General features: G+C 44.0%; 1 protein-coding gene across 2 annotated transcripts in view; it reads left to right on the forward strand.

Moving 5' to 3' along the window:
• Positions 1-18,784, forward strand: part of WRAP73 (WD repeat containing, antisense to TP73) — a 66,447-nt gene that overhangs the window by 35,136 nt on the left and 12,527 nt on the right. For both annotated transcript variants that reach the window (XM_077250413.1, XM_077250414.1), the window contains exons 4-5: positions 14,859-14,931; positions 16,509-16,612. In XM_077250413.1, the coding sequence (XP_077106528.1) occupies positions 14,859-14,931; positions 16,509-16,612 (177 nt within the window). The remainder of the gene's footprint in view (positions 1-14,858; positions 14,932-16,508; positions 16,613-18,784) is intronic.

Consider the following 18,784-nt stretch of genomic DNA (forward strand, 5'->3'; position numbering starts at 1 on the left):
ATCTGCGGTTGTGCTGGTTTGAGGGGCAGTTACAGGCAAATCTACATCACTTGTCTCCCTTAAAAAAACAGAACCCGGCCTTGCAACGCCACTAATTTCTGTTGGCCCAGGAGAAGCTTCCTCATTAAAAAAGTACTCATCCCCATCATCCTCCTCGTCCTCCTCCTCCTCTTCGCCCGCTACCGTGTCCTCTACACGGCCCTGACCAGACAATGGCTGACTGTCATCAAGGCTTTCCTCTTCCTCGGCTGCAGACGCCTGCTCCTTTATGTGCGTCAAACTTTGCATCAGCAGACGCATTAGGGGGATGCTCATGCTTATTATGGCGTTGTCTGCACTAACCAGCCGTGTGCATTCCTCAAAACACTGAAGGACATGACACAGGTCTTGTAGCTTCGACCACTGCACACCTGACAACTCCATGTCTGCCATCCAACTGCCTGCCCGTGTATCCTCCCACAAATACATAACAGCATGCCTCTGTTCGCACAGTCTCTGAAGCATGTGCAGTGTTGAGTTCCACCTTGTTGCAACGTCGATGATTAGGCGATCCTGAGGAAGGTTCAAAGAACGCTGATAGTTCTGCATACGGCTGGAGTGTACGGGCGAACGGCGGATATGCGAGCAAAGTCTGCGCACTTTGAGGAGCAGGTCGGGTAACCCCGGATAACTTTTCAGGAAGCACTGCACCACCAGGTTTAAGGTGTGAGCCAGGCAAGGAATGTGTTTCAGTTGGGAAAGGGCTATGGCAGCCATGAAATTCCTTCCGTTATCCCTCACTACCTTGCCTGCCTCAAGATGTACAGTGCCCAGCCATGACTGAGTTTCTTTCTGCAAGAACTCGGACAGAACTTCCACGGTGTGTCTGTTGTCGCCCAAACACTTCATTGCCAATACAGCCTGCTGACGCTTGCCACTAGCTGTCCCATAATGGCACACCTGGTGTGCAACAGTGGCATCTGCGGATGGAGTGGATGTGCGACTGCGGTCTGTGGACGAGCTCTCACTTCTGCAGGAGGATGAGGAAGAGTAGGAGGGGGGGCGAACGCCTACAGCCAACTCTTTCCTTGACCGTGGGCTAGGCAGAACTGTCCCAATATTGCTGTCCCCTGTGGACCCTGCATCCACCACATCCACCACATTCACCCAGTGTGCCGTGATGGACACGTAACGTCCCTGGCCATGCCTACTGGTCCATGCATCTGTTGTCAGGTGCACCTTTGTAGTCACAGACTGCCTGAGTGCATGGACGATGCGGTCTTTAACATGCTGTTGGAGGGCTGGGATGGCTTTTCTAGAAAAGAAGTGCCGACTGGGTAGCTCATAGCGTGGTACAGCGTAGTCCATCAGCGCTTTGAAAGCTTTGCTTTCAACTAACCGGTAGGGCATCATCTCTAACGAGATTAGTCTAGCTATGTGGGCGTTAAAACCCTGTGTACGCGGATGCGAGGATAAGTACTTCCTTTTCCTAACAAGAGTCTCATGTAGGGTGAGCTGGACTGGAGAGCTGGAGATCGTGGAACTAGCGGTGGTGCCGGTGGACATGGGTGACTGAGAGAGGGTTGGAGATGGTATTCTTGCCGGTGCCCTACATGCAGTGTTTCCTACTGCAAACCTGGTGATTCCCTGACTGCTTTGGCCTGGCGACGAAAGCTGCACAGATACTGCAGGTGGTGCGGGAAATGGTGGGTTGACAGTGAGAGAAGGGATGTAGCGTTGCTGACTAGCTTCATTGGCCGAGGGTGCTGCAACCTTTAGGGACGTTTGGTAGTTAGTCCAGGCTTGCAAATGCATGGTGGATAAGTGTCTATGCATGCAACTTGTATTTAGACTTTTAAGATTCTGACCTCTGCTTAAGGTAGTTGAACATTTTTGACAGATGACTTTGCGCTGATCATTTGGATGTTGTTTAAAAAAATGCCAGACTGCACTCTTTCTACTATCGGATACCTTTTCAGGCATTGCAGACTGAGCTTCTTTAACCAGATGGCCACGCTGCCCTCCAACTGCTTTTGGTTTTGCCACGCGTTTTTTGCCAGATACGGGCCCGGCAGATGGAACCTGTTGTGATGTTGATGCCTGCTGCGGCTCCTGTTATGGTCCCAATGGCAGGGGACCTCAGAGATTACCGCAAAGTCTGCAAAACATAAATACTCGCTCTTAGGGAAGTGGTAACTAGGCTGACCATATACCTGATCCTAGCGCAAACACTAACAGCAGCCGGGGAACGTGCCTACGTTGATCCTAGACGTCTCGCGCCAGCCGGAGAACTAACTAACCCTATCAGGGAAAATAAGACCTCTCTTGCCTCCAGAGAAAAGACCCCAAAGTAATACAAGCCCCCAACAAATAAGAACGGTGAGGTAAGAAGAAAAGACAAACGTAAGAATGAACTAGATTTAGCAAAGAGAGGCCCACTGACTAATAGCAGAATATAGTAAGAAGACTTATATGGTCAGCAAAAAATTCCCTGCAAAATATCCACGCTGAATATCCAAGAACCCCCAAACCGACTGACGGTGTGGGGGGAGAATATCAGCCCCCCAGAGCTTCCAGCGATATCAGGAATCACATTTTGTACAAGCTGGACAAAAAATAAGAACAATGCAAATTATCAAAAGTACGAAAGCAGGACTTAGCTTATCTTGCAAAGAACCAGGACCTGAAGACAGGAGCAAACAGAAGTGAACTGATTACAACGATGCCAGGCACTGGACTGAGAATCCAGGAAGTTTAAATAGCAACACCCATGGTCTAACGAAGCAGGTGAGTACAAACCTGGTAAAAGACAATCTAAGTGCCAAATCACTAGTGACCACAAGAGGGAGCCAAAAGGTATAGTTCACAACAGGCTCTTCCTCCTCCGCTTCAGAACTACTGCCGCCTGCACCCTGTTCCCCCAATGGCTGCCAATCGGGGTCAACAACTGGGTCATCTATGACCTCCTCTTCTATGTCGTGTGCAACTTCGTCTGTGTCACCGTGTAAGCTGGTGGTATTGCGTTCGTGACGGGGCACCATAGTCTCCGCTGGGTTTGATTCTGCCTCAGTACACTGCGAGGGCAATGTTCTGGTCTGAGTCAAAGGAACAGCATAGTAATCTGGCTGTGGCTGTGCATCTGTGCACTCCATGTCCGATTCAACTTCGAATGGGCATGGCCTGTTAACTGTTTCACTGTCTAACCCAGGAACGGTATGTGTAAAGAGCTCCATGGAGTAACCTGTTCTGTCGACTGACGCATCCTTCACTGTTGTTCTGGGTGAAGGACACAAGGAAGCGACTTGTTCCTGACCGGGAGCATCCACTGACCATGCACTGCTCTGACATTTTGCACTTTCCGAGGAGGAGGCGAAAGAGCTAGAGGCAGAGTCAGCAATGAAAGCCAATACTTGTTCCTCCTGCTCCGGCTTCAAAAGTGGTTTTCCTACTCCCAGAAAAGAGAGCGTTCGAGGCCTTGTGTAGCCAGACAACGAACGTGGCTCAACAACTCGAGACTTAGGTGCTGTACTGCTTTTACCACGACCACCTGATGCTCCACCACCACTACCATCATTACCAGCTGACAATGACCGCCCACGGCCACGACCTCTTCCACTAGACTTCCTCATTGTTTGCAAAACGTAACCAAAGTAACGGTATTTGTTACTGTAAAACAACCTATAAGGTGAACTCAAACTTCTGTAGGATTTATATATACCTTTATAGGTGCCTGACACTGAAAGGAAAATCAGGCCCAATGTTGCACACTAGGTTTTCTTTGCCCCAATAATTTGAGACAGATGGCACACACAGGACCAGCACTCAAGCAGAAATGCCAATCTTAATCTCCCACTATTTTTTTTTTTTTATGGGAGAATGTAAAAAAAAAACAAAAAAAAACAAAACAATATTACACACTAGGTTTTCGGTGGCACACAATGAGAGACAGATGCCACACACAGGACTGGCACAGAGGCAGACTTGCCAATCTTTATCTCCCACTAATTTTATTTTTTTTTACAGGGAGAATTTACCCCCCCCCCAAAAAAAAAATGGCCAAGTATTACACAGTGGTTTTCGGTGGCACACAATGAGAGACAGATGCCACACACAGGACTGGCACAGCGGCAGACTTGCCAATCTTTATCTCCCACTAATTTTTTTTTTTTTAAAAGGGAGAATTTAGAAAAAAAAAAAAAAAAAAAAGGCCAGTATTACACAGTGGTTTTCGGTGGCACACAATGAGAGACAGATGCCACACACAGGACTGGCACAGCGGCAGACTTGCCAATCTTTATCTCCCACTATTTTTTTTTTTTTTTTACAGGGAGAATTTACCCCCCCCCCAAAAAAATGGCCAAGTATTACACAGTGGTTTTCGGTGGCACACAATGATAGACAGATGCCACACACAGGACTGGCACAGCGGCAGACTTGCCAATCTTTATCTCCCACTAATTTTTTTTTTTTAAAAGGGAGAATTTAGAAAAAAAAAAAAAGGCCAGTATTACACAGTGGTTTTCGGTGGCACACAATGAGAGACAGATGCCACACACAGGACTGGCACAGAGGCAGACTTGCCAATCTATCTCCCTGCAGTAATCTCAGGAAAGTATGGCAGGCAGCTATAAAAAGGACTGCTGCACACAAAAGTGGGGACAAACACACAAGATAGCTGTGCAGAAAGGAAGGAACAACAGAATTTGTGCTTTGAAAAAAGCAGTTGGTTTGCACAGCGCACGGCGTACACACACAGCATCGCAGCTATCAGGGAGCCTTCTAGTGCAGCCCAATGAGCTACAGCGCTGAGGAAAAAAAAATGTAGCTTCCACTGTCCCTGCAAACAAAAGGTGGTGTTGGACAGTGGAAATCGCTACAGCACAAGCGGTTTGTGGCTTTATGTACCCTGCCTATCACTATCCCTGCTTCCGAAGAAGCTGCAGCAACCTCTCCCTACGCTCAGATCAGCAGCAGTAAGATGGCGGTCGGCGGGAACGCCCCTTTATAGCCCCTGTGACGCCGCAGAAAGCAAGCCAATCACTGCAATGCCCTTCTCTAAAATGGTGGGGACTGAGATCTATGTCATCACGCTGCCCACACTCTGCGTCCACCTTCATTGGCTGAGAAATGGCGCTTTTAGCGTCATTGAAACGCGACTTTGGCGCAAAAGTCGCGTACCGCATGGCAGACCCCACACAGGGATCGGGTCGGTTTCATGAGACGCCGACTTTGCCAAAAGTCGGCGACTTATGAAAATGAATGATCCGTTTCGCTCAACCCTGCTTCCAACACTTTCAGGTTTCTGAAACTTGAATTGGTCCTGATGAAGGAATCAAGCCCTTTAACTGCTTGTGTCATGTTAGAGAATCAGATCATTTATGTAAATGACACTCGGCTGAAACTCTGATCCCCATTTGACCTGAGTGTCTTCTTACTGTGATACGATTGTCTCGCAAGAGAGAATTGTACGACAGGTGAGGAGAAAACGGAGAACTTTATTTCCCCATCTTCTCCATTGTCTGTGTCAGTGTATAACGGGCTGCACTTGAATGACATCCGGAGTGCAGTCTGATGTGTTACATGCACTCATAGACCTGAATAGGTGCGAGTGCTCAGATTTGTGGAGCCACTTGCAGCATGCCGTGATTTTTTTTTTCCCCACAGACTGATTTGTTGTGCAGAAATATCGCCCCCAGATCTGCACTTTCCCACAGTGTAACATTGGTCCGAGGACAATGGGAGAAGACATTGGACAGCACTCATCCTAGTTATACGCTCACGCTCATGTGAGTGAGCACTAAAAGGGTTGCTTGGGGTTAGAAAGGCTTTTTTTTGTTGTTTTTTTACATGCAGAAACATGGTCTGTGTCTTGGTTTGCAATTCATCCTTCAATACCTGACACATTCTATGGACAAAAGGATTCAGTTATTTCTCCTTCCTTTTTTCTCTGGCCATAGCTAATTAAAGACGACCTGTCACTTGCTCAATAAAAGAGTTAAATACCTTGTAAAAATCCTTAAGCGCCTCTGATTCTTCTCTTCTTTTCCGTTTTGTGCTGCTTCGCTCCATTGCTGAGATATTCACATTCATTTCTTCTGGAGCTCAGTATGTGAAATCTCTTCTTGTAGACCAACTGGGCGTTTCTACAGATTCTTTTCTGGGGTTGGCACCTTAATTTCACCCTGTACTAAACTATAAATTAGAACAAAAGAGCAGAGAACAAAAGCAGCAAACAGTCCAATTTATATCAATATACAAAAATCTTTATTGAAAATAAAACCAGGGAGAAACATGACAGAGGGAAACAATCCCCGTGCAAACATCAGCAAGTACCTATAAGGACAAGGGGCAGGTAACTACAGCGTGTAAATAACCATTAACTAACCAGCAACAATATAACAAAACAGATATAAAGATGCATAAGGCTATCTAGTATACATATACAACTTGGACCCAAAGCCCAAAAAGATCACCAAGAAGCCTGGAACATAAAAAATATATATAATGTACATACCGGTTAGTATGGAGATATCACCAATTGAGCTGGTACCACACCCCCATCCACCCCGACGCGAGTTTCGGCGGGTGCCTTTCTCAAGGGGTATAGCGGTATAGTGCTGGGTTTGATATATACAAGGAAGGGGGCACACAGCAATTAGTGGGCTATCCAATACCTTCGGACCGCCTCCTAAATCCACTCACAATGCACCTGACGCCGCATAACAGAGAACACATGGGGCCCCATGTGCTCACGAAATGCTGGCGTCATGGCGCCGAGGGCAGGAAAAGCAGTTCCGGAGTCAAAAGTGGGTGAATTGTATATGCGCTTGCGCACATCACGGCATTCTGCCATCTTAATGAAGGCCATAGAAAAAATACACTGCGCGGCTATATTACTTTAGTCTGACATGCGCAGATAAAACCTGTGCCGCCATATAGAAGAGGACTGCAGCTACAAAAATAACATAGCGGCAGCCATTACTATGTAGTCCGACATGCGCAATAAAGACTGCGCGGATATATTAATAAAGGCTACAGCGCAGCTACTTGGGACAAACCGATGGTCAACAGAATTTTACAAACATACAAGGTAAACAGGGAACACAGTAGTAGCCCATTTAAATAGCCATATATCAGCGCATACTCTTAGTTAGTCAAGATATAACTGACTAATACTATACCAATACCGATCACCCTACCATACTCAGATTGAAATAACCCACATAAAAAATAAACAAAAGGACAAAAAATATAAAAAAAGAAGAAAAGAAAACAATAAACACATTAAAATGTGGCTAGGCTCATCCCAGCATTTAAGAAAATTGTCTCTAGATGAAAAAGATGGATGAAACATAGTTTAACCATAGCGGATAGAGAAGTGGCCGAAGTCCATAATAATCTAGTTTTGTGAATATACAAATATAATAGAGAATGAATAAATATAGTCCAAGTGGATGTCTTCGACCACCCTGGTCATAGTCCGCCTGTTGGTTCCACATTTCCAATAGGTATATACGATCCATCAAAGTAGTTGACATCTTTCCAGGGAGATAGCCAAATAGTCATCCTTTATATGCCGCAGCATTAGTACTGAAAATAAAAATCCACCCATTAAAACCAACTTAAAACCAAGTACATGCGGAAGTATACAAAGAGAAATGTAGCACAGACAGCCAATGGACTACAAAAATGGGGCGAATGAAATATTTTCATTTAAACCCTCCGGGTGGATAGTCCGGAGACGCCATATCCATAGCGTCTCCAGTCTACCCAACCTTTTGGAGAGTTGACCTCCTCTGATGTTTATTCTTAGGGTATCAATACCTCTGACCCTTAATAATGATGCATTACAGCCGTGAAACTCCTTAAAATGCCTAGGTAGTGTATCAAGCTTAGATGTATCCGTGTGGCCGCAGGCCGCCTGTATCCCCAGGACATGCTCCCTAATGCGGACTTTCATTTGGCGAGTAGTTAATCCTACGTAGATCAGTCCGCATGGACAGGTAGCATGATAGATCACATATCGTGTAGCACACGTGATATGTGATCTAATGGAGTATGTCCTGGTACCCCTTGAATCAGTAAATGTGTCACAGGTATCCACATTGGGACAGGCGACACAGCGGCCACACGGGTAACAACCAGCCCTAGGAGTGGATCTCTCCAGGAAAGTTGGAGGATGTTGACTCACATAGTGGCTTCGTACCAGACAGTCCCGGAGATTCCTAGCACGTCTGAATGTCATCAAGGGTCGGGTGGGGAGGAATTTTCCAATAATCGGATCCACCTTTAAGATAGGCCATGCTTTCTCCAAAGACGTATCTGATCGGATTGGCTGCTGAAGGTGGTAATAAATCTAGTCTTCCCATTCCCACCTGAGGAAGGTCGTACAGGGGGGCCATACACCAAATTGTCTCTAGAGGTATGTTTGGCTCTCAAGTATGCTCTTTTTATAGACCTCCCACTATATCCACGCTCCCTAAATCTTAGGGACAGCTCCTCCGCACGTTTTTCAAAATCAACCATACTAGAACAGATTCGTCTTAAACGGAGGAACTGCCCCACCGGAATAGATTTTACCATATGTTTTGGATGTCCCGAGGTAGCGTGTAGTAGGGTATTGGTTGATGTTTTTTTACGGAATTATGTCCGTATTTAAGACACCCCCACTATTCCTCTTTATTGTGACATCCAGAAAGTCTATGGAGTCAACGTTAAATATAAACGTAAGATGGATATTTAGGTCGTTGCTGTTCAGGAGAGACATAAACTGCGTACTTGCTGATGTTTGCACGGGGATTGTTTCCCTCTGTCATGTTTCTCCCTGGTTTTATTTTCAATAAAGATTTTTGTATATTGATATAAATTGGACTGTTTGCTGCTTTTGTTCTCTGCTCCTTTGTTCTATTGTATGGCAGTTGGTCCATTATGGTCCTAATCCTGTTGGTCCTAGCTTGAACCTATATGAATAGACCCTATTTTGGGTAAATATTTACTATGGTGGTGACCTTTTATTTTTCCACAATTGTGTTTGTTCTAAACTATAAATTGCAGTGCTTAATGAATTTGCTTGTGGGTTATCTACTTTGGACACTGCATATGAAGAGAGCAATCACTGGAGAAGGACATCATGGTTGGAAGTATTGAAGGAACTAGGAAGACCAGCAACCCGATTGCTTGATACTATCAATATAATGACAGAGCAAACGCTGGATGACCTATCTAGGTTTGTACAAGATCAATCTTACTACCGAGTGTTCATCCATCAAGTTGCCATGGCTCGAGACTGTGCTGAAGGCCATTAATGTCACTGACAGTGACCCAAATCATCCTGCTACAGCAACACTCAAGGGGTTTAAAATGAAACGTGTAAATGTTTTGGAGTGTCCTAGTCAATGCCCAGACCTTAATCCAATGGAGAATCGGTGGTCAGACTTGAAGATTGCCGTTCACCAGAGGAAACAATCTAACTTGAAGGAACTGGAGCAGTTGAGGACTTGCAGTTGAGGAATGGGCAAAAATCCCAGTGGCTAAATGTGGAAAACTCAGAAACTTATCCAAAGGAACTTGCAGCTGTAATTGCCACAAAAGGAGGCTCTACAAAGTACTGACTTTAGGAGGGTGAATAGTTATACATACTGAAGTTTCCAGTAATTTTGTCCTTTTTGTTTTTTACTTCACAATTAAAATAAAACCCAATGTTCACAGTTGTAGGCCACTGTATTGTCTATGGGACTGACGTAAAAAGACAAGCTCTGTACTTGATTGGCAGTCCCAAGAAGAATGAATGGAGCATTGTCGTTGGGGCATTCCAGCAGTTTTAAAGTTGGGGAATATTAATATTCTTTTCATTTACCCATCCACCATTACCTGGTGTCCGAATTGTCAAGCGATAGCTCCCGTATGTCATGCAGCAAATTGATCAATTGTCCCGGATAGTGGGGGCTGATGTCTGGATTTCGGTGCCCCCCAAAGGCCCCGATGACTGTTAATGTATTAATGACAGCCATTGATTTACGCATGAAATTATGTTGGATATTTTCCATCCCCCATAGAAGCCGGCAATTAACCCGCTGTGCGAAACATCACTCGTACCCACTGGCACCAGGCAAGGAATAAAAATCCATTGTAATTGCCAACGACTTGCATTGACTGAAATGCTTTGTGTCGAGGAATGTGCAGGAATATAATCCGTCGAAATCCCGTGCTGACAGACGCAGCTATGTAAAGGGCCTGTGTGACCCAGTCAAGTCTGGGACACAATCTGACAGTCACTTGAGAAGGCAGGTTCTGGAGAAGTGATTCTTGTACGGTGAAAATCACCCGTCGCTCACACCTGCCACCGACTGTCAAAGCCGCGTCGACCCTGTCGCATTGCACCAACGGCAGGGGCAGTTCATCACATTACCGTCTCAATACTTTTATATTTCTCAGCTGTTTGACATTCTTATTTTAGAAACACATTAGCTTTCTTTACAGTTTTTCCTCCAAAACAGCAGCTGAAAGTCTCCCAGGGAGACAATGGTTATAATATCTGGGTACCTGGAATTTCATGGGACGAAGTGAATTTTTTTTTTCCCAATAGCCGTCTGAGTTTTTACTGTTTGCCTCATGTGCAGAGGTCACTCAGGGGTGTATTTTGTACATTATTGTATCAATAAATATGTAAAAAAATAAATGATAAAATAAAAAAGACTAGGTTGAACATTCTGGCTTTCCATTGTTATCCTTCTTTTTCATAGAAGGTGACATAAAGCTGTCACAAACATGACGAGAAGCAATGGGATGAAACTGAAAGGGAGAAGACACAGATTAGATATTAGAAAAAACGTTTTGCCAGTGAGGGTGATCAATGAGAGGAACAGGCTGCCACGAGAGGTCTCCTTCAATGGAAGTCTTCAAACAGAGGCTGGACAGACATCGGTCTGAGATGGTTTAGTGAATCCTGCACTGAGCAGGGGGTTGGACACTATGACTATCAAGGTCCCTTCTAAACATTCTATGATTCTGACAGTAGCATAAGAGATTGTCTAAGTCTAGACTCCACTATCAATGACCTATCCAAAGATAGATCATCAATATCAGATCATAGTTTTTTTTTATTTTTTTTTTGCATAAGACATCAAATGGGTTAATGACAGCAATACCTACCTCACCGATCCCCCTGCCACTCTCGTTCTGCTTGTACCCGATCATCTGCCGGTCTCTTCTTCTTTTATATTTGGCATTACTGTTGTCTGTTTGTGCCAGACTCAATAATAATAATAGTACCACTGGCTTTATGTATTGTTGTTGTTGTTATTATTATTATTATTATTATTATTATTATTTATTTATTTATTTATTTATTTATTTATTTATTTTTTTTATAAGCCTACAAGTTAGTTTGGGTCATTTGTACTAATAAAATCTTAAAAGCTACTTGACTTCAGATCGGTCATCGTCATATTTTAGAGCAGGAGTAGCTGATCAGTTAGATATTTTGTGGAAATTACAATTCCCTAAATCCTTGCTCATTCCATGTTTTAGCAGTTAAGGAGGTGGTCTTACTGTATGATTGTGCTTCCACAAACCTCAGCCATTCCTGCTTTATATCATTACGTCTAATGCTTGCATAGCGTTTCCAAGCGTTTTTAGTGTTGAAATCACAGATTTATTTGATACTATAGGAAGTGCTGGTCTTTCCTCATATTTTCAGAATAAGCTGTTCTACGTGTACATAACGAATATCATTTCTGGCCATTAACTGACTTGTATGCTGTATTTCTCTCCAGCTTTCCCCTCTGTATGCTCTTTCTTTAACTTTCATTTGTCTCTGAGCTGGTGGGTAAAGACTAGCTGCTGTGATGTCACCCATATGTTCCACACAGACGTGGGGATGTTCCTTCTCTTCTGTCTCCATATGCTCTGAAGCTGCAGCAGCATGGAGGACATTACACAGCAGTACAGAGCCATGAAGCTGTGAATCCAGCACGATGATGAAATACAACATTTTCTAAATTGCAAACAACTCCGTGTCGCCCTCTTCCTGTCCTCTCATTGTGCTTTCTCCTCTCTATAGAAAGCAGCGTTTATTTTATGTAAGTCTACTTTGTCCCCCTCTTGCACTTGTATAGAGCAATAATTAAAGAAAATTTCCGTTGAAACTTGAGTGTTCGGTGAAAATTTCTCTACTTTATTCTCCTCTCAATAGACTTCAATAGGAAGCTGAACAACAGCTAGCCTAACTGAAATTAAACAGTAAGCTAAACAAAGAGAACCAAGAATAAAACTTAATATTTATTGACATAATGCATAAAATAAAAATAATTAAAAGACCTAGATAATAAATGACCCAAAATACCCAGTAGGGGGACTCCAACACCTACCCAACCAATATGACCATTCACAGAACTCTTTCCAGACTAGATTGAGATCATAAATTGCCTAGTGCAGAAACTGTAATGGCATCATACAGTCAAACAAGCCAAGACCAGTGCTTAGACCAAGGTATTAAGACCCCATATATAATGTAGGAATGTGATCTGGGAAGCAGAGTAGAAAAGGGTTAATAAAGTGACTTAAGTGCCTAAAGCAGCTATGGATTAATATACCCTTATAGACTAAAGTTCCCACAAACAGCATACACAAAGTGCAGTATCAAAAAAAAGATGAAGGCATAATATCTACGCTCTGGAATCACAATGAAGGTAAGGTGTTGATGATGGTAATGGTGGGTGGTCCGGTCGTTCCCCCTCACTCCGACGCGCGTTTCACCCTGAGCTTCTTCCGGGGGCGTCAGGGTGTACTATCCAGTACATTTTAAAAATAAATAAACTATTCTGCTCTCTTTCCGCTGCCCCCATGCCGTTCGGTGTCCTCTTCTATAACCGGTGCAGGAGCCAGTAGCTGACTTTGGCGTGCCAGCACGGGCCACGCATAATGGACGCACATGCAGGTGAAATTGGCAGCGCTGGGCCACCTTCCCGCGTGGGTCACACCCTTGTTATACCTCTGGATGCTGGACTGATGACCTGCGTGGCCACAGAGAGGGCTCGGAGTGCCTCCTCTCATGTGTGTGCCATAGGTTCACCACCACTGATCTTGGATAAGTTCAGGAGGCGGGGTAAAAATAGTAGTCAATAAGCAGAAAAGGAAGCATGTTTCTCATAGAACCTAACAAGGACTACTGGGAGTGATGAAATATGGCCCCACAGACCCCTTATCTCATCATCCAGCCTGTCATCATCCACAGAAGATCTGCGGTCAGTTCTCCAAGATGTTTGGAACTACCTCCTTATTGAGTTCCTTCAAAAACTGTGTGCAAGTACAAGTGTATCTAGGAGAAATTAGGCTGTTTTGAAAGCAAAGGGCAATCACACCAGATATTGATTGTATTTAGATTTCTCTTTTGTCCATTCACTGTTGCATTGTGTTAGTTGCTGCCTTTCAGGTCACATTTTCATAGTGCCGTTCTAGTGACATGTACAATCTCACGGGGAGACCAAATCAAATTTGATAATACGCAGTAACATTTCTGTCATCTGATAAATGAATGTCATATTATAAGATAAAACTCATAAATCTAGTAATCATTTTTCTCTGCCTAGTCTTTTATGCTTTATTTTGAACAAAGCTTTTTTTTGTTTTTGTTCACTTGTTTTCTATAATTTATTATATTTATTTTCCCTTTATTTTGTTCTTTTATCTGTGTTTATGACGATGGTTAATATTCCTTCAGTGCATCCTAGTCTGTTGGCATTTCCCTTCGTTCTCTCTCATAGGGTTGGGGCCCTATTAATCAAACATAAGCCAGGAAACGATGGTGATATGTCTGTTTTAAATCGTGGCATGTGAGCTATGCAGCTGCTGAGGTCACACGGAGTGGGCGCAGAGTGGGCGCAGAGTGTGGGCTCTTACTTCCATCAGTTCCCAAAGAGCTGAGAATAGGTCCCTGTGTAAATTCCTAAGTGCCGTCGTTCTACATAACCTTCATACATGGACGCTCCAAACTTCCTACATCAATCCTGTAATTTTTTTTTTGTATTTTTGCAATATTCCCGTTGTGTGTGACCGTTCTGTTCTCCTGATCGGTTTGCTTTAGTAGATACAATCCCCATGATCTGAGGATATTTTCTTAATACTCTGCATTGTGCCGCTCCTCTGTTATGCTTTCTGTAATATATAGGAATGAATTAACAACTGGGTGTTACAATTTGAGGATTGTCTTGCAAACTCTGACGCGATCCTAAAAGTATTAAAAAAAAAGGCTGAATGTGCGGATTCACCTACCTCTGCCAAGAGGAATGTCTACCCAGTGGTCATAAATTTTCAGGAGGAGCAGCAGATTATCAAAACAATGCAGCGATATATAAGAAAAGAAGTCTTAAATGTGTTATTTCACCACGGCAAATACAATTATTTCCTAAAACGCGTCAGGACAAAAAATGTCTCAGGAGGGATATCCCATCATTGTCTAACCAGTGTGATGCCGCTACAGCTTCATTCTAGTGATCACTGGGGGTCTCCGTAATTTGACCCCCAAAAAAAGCAAGTGATATATCTTTGATATTCCAGCTGTAATAAAACTTGCCGATACTTCAGTCATCCAATATGTCCAATAATACTGACTAATAGAAATGTGTTGGGTTAATAAGTGGTGCAGGGTAGTTGTATGGCAGTGCGACTGCAGGAACAGACTACACATGGTGTATTTGTAGTCTGTTACCATAGAGACAAAGAGGTTTTCATTGGAGCTGCAGACACAATAGATTTTTAGTTACGGCTATTTGCATTGTGCCTTATTTATAACCTTTCCCAATGTTGGTCCAGCTATGAGGACCACCGCTGGTAATGTATGTTATTGAATATTTATATGGAATTTCATTTTCTTTTCGCAGCTCCGAATAACTTTATGGTCCCTTAGTGCAAAGTCCGTGTCATACATAAAGTATCCGAAGCCGTGTCAGAAAGGTAAGTCCTCGGTAAGGGCCGTCTGGTCCTGTGATTGACTTGTTCACCATCTGCAGCCGCCAGGGACAGAGCCAACACCCTGTGATGAACTGTACACAGTCGACAGGTTTTTTGGCATGTGAATACAAACTGGAATTTTGAATAAAAATGGTGAGGCGCTAATACACAAAAAATTATTAGGCACTTTGTTGAATTTTTGCTCCTTTTCGGTTTTCTATCGCCAGTTCCGAGCAACTCTGCCAAGTTTTTGAGTAGCGGGTGGAAGTTTGGCCAGGAAGGGACATGAACGGTCAGCCGGACGAATTCATTAGAATGTACTCTACAATGGTGCTATAGCTACTATACTATTGTGGAAAGATTTTGTGACATTTCAAAAAGTAGCTGAAAACATCTGGATAATTCCCACACCCACTTTGTGCAGTAAAAAATGGCACAAAAGCCATGATGAATTTGGCGCAAAAATAAAAATAAACAAAGAAAAAAAAAATGTTAAAGAAGAAGAAGACAAAACTAGGGGGATCTTCAACAGAACCATCCAGTAATAAAACCAATTTCTTTACTGAAAATATTAAAAAGATTGGATCCAATGGTATAATTGAAACGGGCACCAATCACACGTAGACATATAGCAAACGGCAGACATTCTAGTAAACACCTAGAAGGAACCAAGGGTCGTCACAAATCCTTATTGTATTTTGATATTCACTTCTATATACATATAAGATTGCTTTTAGACTCACACCCTGGGGAACCTCAGAATCCAACTTTAAGATTCAATAAGCTGCACGTATCGGTAGTAATTTTTGCCATCTTCCCCCTCTTTTTGGGAATAACACCTTCTCTATTCCATAAAAGCTAAAACTAGAAATGTCTGAGTTGTGATCAATAAGAAAACCCCGCAGTGGAGTGCGCGCTGTTCCGGTTGGCGATTTTCTCAGCGATGAGTTGTATTCGGTTGCGGGTTATGCATCCTATGCACCGCTGTTGGCAAACATCACATTCTATACAATATATCGCATGGCACGAGTCACAACTGCGTGCACTTCTGAAAACACCCTACAGCAGGGGTGGGGAACCTTTTTTTTTTTTTCCTGCCAAGGTCGATTTGGATATTTATACCATCCCTCGGGGGCGTGTACAAATTATGAGCTAACTCCTCCCACAAGGAACGTTCTGACGTTGACACTGGTGTCCGGACGTAATTTTTCATTGCATACACCTCTGCGTTCAGTAGTGAACACTGCGTGTGCGTGCTCACCGAGCAAGAAGGAACTAATACAAAATGCAGCTGGCGGGAATCAGGAATCTGCACGGGGGTCGGATAAAGGGTCATCAGGGGCATAAACAGCCCGAGCGTCTAAGGCTCCCCACCCCTGCCCTAGAGGATAACCAGGAGGAGTCACCAGTGTAAGACTGGGGGAAATAATACGTCCGATGTATACGTGAAGCATGTGTAAACTCTCCATGATGGATGGCTTTCATCTTCTTTTTCTGGCAGCTTTGCATATGTGGGATGTACTAACTCTATCACTGTTGTTAGAACATAGGTGAGTGCTAACCCCGATCTCTTCCTGCAGGGATAGCCTTCACCAGCGATGGGCGGCACATGGCCCTGGCGGAGAGACGGGACTGCAAAGATTACATTAGCATATTTGTGTGCAACGACTGGCGCCTTCTAAGGGTGAGAAATGCCTGCGTCCACATGCTGCGCGCCTGCCTGTTCATTTAATACCTACGTATCTTTAGTGCTTAGTTTGTAGAATTTACTACGCTGCTTTCTGGGGACTTTCCTGGATTCTTCCCTGGCAGTCAGCAAGGTGCCTAAACATAGCCGCATTATTTCCACCCGCCCGCGCACATTCATTGTAGCCGGCCATTATGTAAAGCCATTACATTAATTAGGGATGAAGCGTCCGTGGCCACATGAGCGCCCCCTGCTGCTGTGTAATGGTAGGACAGCTTTAGGTTGCTGACCTGAACCCATTATAGTGACTTTTTCTATAATCCATTGATGGCATCGATTCTTCTGTTGGACACCGATTTTCGATATTTTGACATTGACACCTGCAGGCCACTAAGTGCATGATCAATAGGGCAAGCCAGTTTTTTTTTTCTGGCTTTTATTCAGAGTGAATTCACACTTAGTATGTGAAGTTTTTCTGTGGTTTTTTGCCACAGTGTTTCCAAAATCACAGCAAAAATGATGCGGTGCTGAAATCCCGGGTAGGAAAAAAAAAAAGACCCTGGACGCAAAGGGCAGCCCTCATAGCAAAGATGTCATGGACCTGACATCCACTGGGAAAAAAAATGGCCCCTGATGCAATGCAGTATGGAAAGGGCCACATTTGTGTACTGCGCTTTGGAATATGTTGGAGCTATGTAAGCAGTGGGGAAATAAATTCTGAACAGCATTGCATGCCCCCGTCATTGACCATAAAGTGGCCCGATGCCCGCCTGTGATCTCTGCTGTGATCAGCAGATGGCGCTGGTCGCTCACACATGGCTGTATTAGCCCATCTGACGGGAGCGCCACATTCCACATGTTGGGGTCTCAGCGCACACATCTCCTTTACCAGCTGTCACAACATGTATTTAGGACGATGCGATTGTTCTCTGGACACGGACAACTTCAGGGTTTAATTTCACAGTGAAGTGGACGAGGTCCTGGCCTGACCGACAGACAGGGGCATAAAATAAAGGCTGGCACTCTGAGCTTTGTGTATAATATATCATATAGAGTGCACAGTCCAATCATTGTACCCCTGATGTAAAACTATAGCACAACTATGTCTATGGACAAAGATACAGCTCCAGTACGGCCCCATGTGCACAAGAATACAACTGTTATACTACTGACCTGTATGTTTATAAAGGTTGTGTTTTCTAGACTTATCATAGTAACGACCTCTCCCTGGATGTGTGGTAAATATCGGATCAAATGGAGATCCGCTCCCTTCAATAGGAACTGGGCTGCAGTACCTGAGAGCGGCCACCGCACAGTGGATGGCGCTGTGCAGTTAGTCTCCATCTGCTGTATATATGAAGATGGCTGATCAGTCGGGGTGCCGACTTGTCTGACCCCCACTGATATCGATGTCCTGTCCTAAGGATAGATTATTGATGTGATAACCCTGGAAAACTTTAAAGAGTAACCGTTGTTTTTTTTTAATTTAATTTAATCAATAGTATAAGTGAAGTTAAGAAAAGTTGTAATATATCTTATCATATAAATCTGCTTCTTTCTCCTCCTGTACTGATCATTCACTCGCAATAAAATCTGCCACCAGTGAATAAAGATTTTATCATTAGTGAGATGGCAGTTAGTGCTCATAAAGTTCTATGGAGGGGCAGTATTATCTACTATATAATTGTCTAAGGGTCACTTCCGTCTCTGTCTGTCTGTCACGGATATTCATTGGTCGCGGCCTCTGTCTGTCATGGAATCCAAGTTGCTGATTGGTCTCGCCAGCTGCCGGTCATGGCTGCTGCGACCAATCAGCGACGGCCACAGTCCGATTAGTCCCTCCCTACTCCCCTGCAGTCAGTGCCCGGCGCCCGCTCCATACTCCCCGCAGTCACCGCTCACACAGGGTTAATGCCAGCGGTAACGGACCGCGTTATGCTGCGGGTAACTCACTCCATTACCGCTGCTATTAACCCTGTGTGACCAAGTTCTTACTATTGATGCTGCCTATGCAGCGTCAATAGTAAAAAAAACTAATGTTAAAAATAATTTAAAAAAATAAAAATCATTATATACTCACCTTCTGCCAGCAGGTTTTGGTGGCAAGGATGGTTTGCGCGAAGGACCTGCCATGACGTCACGGTCATGTGACTGCGACGTCATCACATG

Source organism: Ranitomeya variabilis, chromosome 4, assembly GCF_051348905.1.
Source record: "Ranitomeya variabilis isolate aRanVar5 chromosome 4, aRanVar5.hap1, whole genome shotgun sequence".
Taxonomy (NCBI): domain Eukaryota; kingdom Metazoa; phylum Chordata; class Amphibia; order Anura; family Dendrobatidae; genus Ranitomeya; species Ranitomeya variabilis.